Source organism: Thunnus albacares, chromosome 21, assembly GCF_914725855.1.
Source record: "Thunnus albacares chromosome 21, fThuAlb1.1, whole genome shotgun sequence".
In the NCBI taxonomy this organism is placed as follows: Eukaryota; Metazoa; Chordata; class Actinopteri; order Scombriformes; family Scombridae; genus Thunnus; species Thunnus albacares.
This window is the reverse complement of record NC_058126.1, coordinates 12,415,205-12,421,504: the sequence shown is the minus strand read 5'-3', so window position 1 is coordinate 12,421,504 and position 6,300 is coordinate 12,415,205. Positions and strand designations below refer to the sequence as shown.

General features: G+C 40.3%; 1 protein-coding gene across 1 annotated transcript; it reads left to right on the top strand.

Moving 5' to 3' along the window:
- The first annotated feature begins 218 nt into the window (after positions 1-218).
- Positions 219-3,623, top strand: slc35g2b (solute carrier family 35 member G2b). The gene is made up of 2 exons (XM_044339908.1): positions 219-627; positions 1,830-3,623. The coding sequence occupies exon 2, from the start codon at positions 1,858-1,860 to the stop codon at positions 3,106-3,108; it is 1,251 nt and encodes a 416-aa protein (XP_044195843.1). The 5' UTR covers positions 219-627; positions 1,830-1,857; the 3' UTR covers positions 3,109-3,623.
- The last annotated feature ends 2,677 nt before the right edge of the window (positions 3,624-6,300 follow it).

Sequence of the window (6,300 nt, the reverse complement as noted above, 5' to 3'; positions counted from 1 at the left end):
CTGCACCATAATAACGCAAAATATCTCATATAAAGATGCAGTCTTCCATTTCCTTAATTTGAAAATCAAATGTTCTCTCTGAAGTGAATGAGTTGTAATCTTATGAACATGATGATGATGATGATGATGATGGGGATGATGATGATGACTGACCGACGCACATCCTTTTTTTTTCCCCTCCTGAGAGATGACGAATATAAGCGGGTCTAGGTGGGAAGCAGTCTTGGGGAGGAGGAGAAACCACTGGCTGTGACAGTGACAGTTGCTTCTCTCCTCGGCTTTGCCCCCCCCTCACCCCCTGCTTCAGCTCTTTTAGAGTCTATGCTTCAGCTTCATCACCATCATCATCATCACCATCATCATCATCACCATCATCATCATCATCATTTTCTTCAGCCTAAGCAGCAGCTTCAGCTTCAGCAGAAGCAAGAAGCAGCGTCCATCGACAGCGTAGAGAACAAATAAGCAGCACGCATCTTCCAGAGGCGCTCCGCTCGAAGAAGAAGGAAGATGGGGAAATGGCAGTTGCAGCTGACCAAATGTAAGGATCAAGAAAGCAAACGAAATCTTCATTTATGACACAAACACGGGTCTATGCATCAATAGGAACTATTTAAAGAACAAAAGGTAAGACATGTTATGTTTTCTTCTTGCTGCAAACACCCCATTCTCCACTGATGAAAATGTACCTTTTTATACCAATTTTAAACCTAAATTAATCTAAATTATTTTTAATAATTTGCATGACAAAATCTTGCATGTATCACCGTAAATGACAGTCTAAGAGAGAAAATAAGATTTTAAGTCTCGATTTTCTGTCTCAAATTGTTCGCTTATGCATGAAAATAACCTTTTTTGACTGTTTTTCTCAGCATATTAAGCCATCGTTTTATTAGCTGTAAACGCTCACATCACTACTGTGAGCTTTTCTTTTCATTAACACATACATGAAACGTTTTCTTAAAGCATCATTTGATATGGAGGATTTTTAGTTATATTAATATATATTTTTAAAAAGGAGGAGCAACCGCATGTTCTAGAGGAAGAAATAAGGCAAATAAGAGTATCTATCTGCCCCCTTGTGGCTTTGATTCATGCAACTGACACAATGAATGGGGTAGTAATACAAATCTCAATAAGATTTAGTAATAACAATAGTAGTTGTAACTACTATCTGCAGACTTTTAATGTTTTATATAAGTTGATCATTTTATAGCAATGGATAATCAGTAATCTTAATTTTGAACGCTAAAGCATCAGAAATCTTTCAGGAATGAAGGGACCATTCAAACTGTTCAGCACCATTTACCCCTTTAACACAATCCTTTTTTCTTTTCTTTTCTTTTTTTTTTTTTTTTTTTACAGGGGGTTTGCTAATTTATTTTATGCAACTCCATTCATCTTATAAGTGGCCCACATTTATGTATCTTCCCCTCTGTGGTTTCCTGTTATGTAATTTCATCCCTATCAGACTGAATCAGCCTCAGAATGTTTGCTGCTTGGCTTATATGAGCTTGCATGGGATATATATAGAAGTAACACAACACGAGTGTAAGGCTAGGCTAGAGTGAAAAGGTGAGTGAGATAGGGGTGATACAGTAAATGTGTGCTTTATCTGTGTGCATGCATGTGTGTGAGTGTGTCTGCACATGTTTTTTTATGACTGCGTGGGTTGGGGGGCTGGCTACTGAGAAAACAAGTGATGAATTATGCAAACATTGCTCTCTTTCAGAAAACAAAATCAGACCACAGGGCAAAAAAAAAAAATAGTTAAGTTTATTTTAGCACTTAGCACTTTACACTGTAATGATCTTCACTTCACTTTTCAGATAAAACCCCTTTGACGCCTGAAGAAACATGGATGTATCTTCATCCTCGCTGCAGTACGGATCAAAAAAGCGGGTTAAGATCCACCCAAACACAGTGACAGTGAAATATGCCACTCACTTCCCCCAGCCTGGCGATGAAGGGTATGATGATGCACCCTCTTTTGAGGACTTTGGCGCCTTTGCAGAAGCTAATACGGGAAAGAGACTTGTGTCAGACAGCAAAGGTGGCAGGACTTTCTTTGGAACCATGGAGACCCCGCCTAAGCAGCCAAGCGTGCAGAAAGACAAGGGGGTTGGGGGCCAGCTGGCCAGCTTTGGTGAGGCGAATGTGTTGGCCTCCAGGGTGACCTGGATGGCCTTGTTTGGGGCAGCGGTAGCTCACGGTTGTGTGGCACTGATCACCCGTCTAGCAGCCGACCGCTCTAAAGTGCCCTCCCTTGAGCTGCTCTTCATTCGCTCTGTGATCCAAGTGCTGTCCATCCTGGTGGTTTTCTACTACCATGAGGCCCCCTTTGGCCCTAAGGGCTACCGGCTACGTCTCTTCTTCTACGGCGTCTGCAACGTAATCTCAATCACCTGCGCCTACACCTCCTTTGCCATAGTACCACCCAGTAATGGCACCATCATGTGGCGCGCCTCCACCACAGTCTTCAGTGCAATACTTGCCTTCCTGCTGCTGGATGAGAGGCTGGGCTACACAGATGTGGTCACAGTGGTGGGAAGCGTGTTTGGTCTGTGCCTGGTCATGGTGCCAAACGTAGCAGATGAGGAGAAGTCCAGGCTGGGGTTTTGGAAGGAGGCCTTTGGCTACACAATGACAGTGATGGCCGGCTTGACTGCCGCCCTCTCCATGATCGTCTACAGAGCCATCAAGGAGCGTGTCAGCATGTGGACGGCACTCTTTACCTTCGGCTGGACGGGCACGGTGTGGGGTGCCTCCACCATGTTTATCATGCAGGAGCCCATCATTCCTCTAGATGGGGAGACCTGGGGCTATTTAATTGGGATCTGTATCTGCTCCACCGTGGCGTTCCTTGGAGTCTACTATGCTCTAAACAAGTTTCATCCAGCCTTAGTTAGCACCGTGCAGCACCTAGAAATCGTGGTTGCCATGTTCCTCCAGCTCATTGTTCTGAGGATGATCCCGTCTGTCTACGACGTCATCGGAGGTCTGGTCATCATGGTCAGTGTGTTCACCCTGACAGGAGTCAAGCTGTACAGGGTGAGCAGGGCCATTCGGCAGGATTACCAAGAAATCCTAGACTCGCCCATCAAATGAGTTTAGATATATCAGTCTATTTGTTTACAATGTTGCTTGGTTGTGCAATTTAAAGAATGTCTGGATCTTCATCTGATGATTTTGTATTGTTGTGTTGTTGGAAGAGTGCCAGTTGTGTAACTAATGTCTTAATATTTGTGTGTGAAATAAAAGACAAATGTAATATGGTGACCTTTCCCCCCTGATAGTACTGCTTTAATGTCAAATTGTGTCAAACACCAACAATGTCAGTAAAAAAAAAAAAAAAAACAATTTAATTTTTGTGATATGTTTTTCTCCGACATTTGAAACCATATTGAATATGGTCTTGTGAGTGGCAGTGTATGGAGATCATTTTAATGATATGCACCTTTTATAATCAAAACATCAACAATGTGTGGTGTATCTCTCTGTTACAGTGCCACACCTGTCACACTGTGTAAATGTCAGCCCAAAAATCATTCATACTACATACATAGAATGAAAGAATAAAAATAAATACCACCCATGTTTCATAAAATAACTGGTATTGATTTTCTTAGCCTTCTCTCAGGATGGTGCAATTTCTTTGAATAAAATGCCAGGATAGAGTTGCCAGCACACAAATGGCTGAGGCTATGTCGGCTTTTATGTGCTGTCATGCAAATTATAACTAGGATTATTTTGTGCACAGTGAGACTTCACGCTCTATTATCCCATATACTATTTTCTCCCAGTGTTACGGTGTGCACAAACTGTACCTTTTTTAGTGCTTTCTAACTGCCTCTCACATATGTTCGGGCCCCAGCAGCTGGTTGATATTTAACACTAGTGATTACATCCCAGGACATTGCTTCTGTTTACTTTCAGACGCATATCAGACTAATGCCTAGAGGCAGGTGCACTGTATTGAATTAAAGTCCCCCTTAACAACATGAGACCATCTGCTTTCTCTGAAGTGGACGATTCAGTGGCCTACTAGCGACATTTCCTTTCTCTGCGTAGAAAACCCAGCCGAGTCAGTCTTTGTGGTTTCCCCGAGGCGAAGCAAACAGTGAAGGAATGAAATAAGGACATAATGATGATGCAGAGTGGATGAAAGGGGACATGTTGCATGTTGCAGTTCAGAACTGACATAACATGGATGTTTCACAATCAGCCCAGCAGGTGGCAATAACAATCCACTTCATCACTCAGACAGCCACAGTTAGCAGAAGTTATACTTTTATTACAGTAAATCATGAAGGCAATTAGTGGTGTATTCAGTGGTTAGTAATATACTGCTGAATACATTTATTGAGTATAAACTATTTTAAAATGACATAACACTTCATCCAAACCCTTTTCATTTAGTCAGCAGGCGCAGTTATGGCTGGTTGTACATACAGTGCATCAGCAGATGAAGTGTCTGTGAACAAATGTTAAATATATTTACACTGAGGCTTGTGGTTAAGCCACACGCATTGCAGATGTGTGTCTAAATGCATTCTATGTAACAATCTGCTATCACTGATGTAACAGTACATAAAATGAGAAGTAAACTATGAGACCCTGTCAGTTATAACCAACCAACATCTTAAACCAATAATAATAATAATAATGTGAAATTGTCCTTTACACATTCTGTTATATCACATGTTTTCTTTTAAAGTACTATGGTCAGTGGCCAAAGTTTATTTTTCAAATTAAAGAGGTGAATAAACTAAGATAAAGTGGGTTTAATCTCCACTATACATACTGTATTATAGTCTTGTTTTGAGATGGGGTTTCGGGTGCAGAAAACAGAATACATGTAGAGGAGGCCCATCTGTTTGAGCAGGAAACAGATTGCATCCTGCAGCGAGCTGCACAACCTTCCAAATTACTCTGCAACTCTCTCTTTACCACAGACATGTTTATTAAAGTATCATCATTTCCCAGGAGGAGCCTGAATGGAATTTGAGTTATTGTATGTATGTGCGTGAGTGTCTGTGTGTGTGCTGAACCGTGTAAATGACTGAGCATTTTTCTCATGAGATGCTCATAAACGCCGTAGGCTGAGCAGAATTTTATATCATATGTATGATCCAGTTCATCATATAAGGCCATAGGCTACTTGTTGAAGACAACACAATGTAAGTTGCAGCCAACACTGCAATATAAATAAAGAACATGATTTGAAATTTGGAAACGGTTACCCTTTCAGTTTTTATGTGAATCATCCACACCTTTATACATTTCCTGCTTCTTTATCTGATTGTCTATTTAAGAAAAAGTGGCCAAAATTACAAAATAGCAGTTTCACTAGATTATAAAGTATGAATAGGGCTGGAGTCCCACTCAGTGCTTTAGAGAAAAATACAGCTTTTCTTTTGGACAACTGATTGTGATATGTCTGTGGATGGATTAGTCGTACATTAGTCTCTCTCCTCTTACAGGGTGAAAAAAACGTGTTAGATGCTTATGTGAGTGCAAAAAATCAGCAGCTGCAGTGTGATTTTTCTTTTTTTATATACTTTATTTACAGTTTTCAATTTTACAATGACAAAACACATTGAAAGGGCATACAAAACAGCACAAAGAAAATTTAACACAAAGTAGAACACAAACAGAACAAAACAGCTGCCACACAATTTACAAGATTACATGATAATAATAATAACATTATTTATATAGCACCTTTAAAAACAGAGTTTTGACAGACAACGCATGGATACTCAGAAGGCAACATAACAACAAAAAGCCAAACAGTAAGGCTAAAACAAAAGCAAGACAAAATGAAGGTTAAGTTAAGACAAGAGGACAAAAAGACAATGAAAAAGACAAAAAGGTAAAAAAGATTAAAAAGACAGTAAAAAAAAATATGAAAAACATATATAAATAAATAAAAGGAATACAAAGCAGCTACACAAGCTGTTCAGACTCCATAAATGGACAGTCTTTCAAAAACAAGGTAAAGTAACATGAGAGAGCCATTCCAAAATTGCAGTCCAGAAGTTGTACAGTGTAAGGCAAGAACCAAAAACAGATGTGCTAGTGACCTTTCAGCAGAGCAACACTTGTCGCATTCAGAGGACACAGTTTTGTTTTTGAGTAATGCAGTCTATGCATCTCCTGGTACTGTATTAACGTGTAACGCGTGTTAATAGAACAATGAGCCGGGGACATTGCCTTTTCCCAGAACTCTGCTGATATCTCTGAAGTCAAGTCACTGGCCCAGGCTTCAGCAAGCTGCAGCAGTGTGTGATTGACTTA

What these genes read in the sequence shown, in the direction of transcription:
- slc35g2b (XM_044339908.1), top strand. Translation starts at nt 1,858, where the DNA reads ATGGATGTATCTTCATCCTCGCTGCAGTACGGATCAAAAAAGCGGGTT.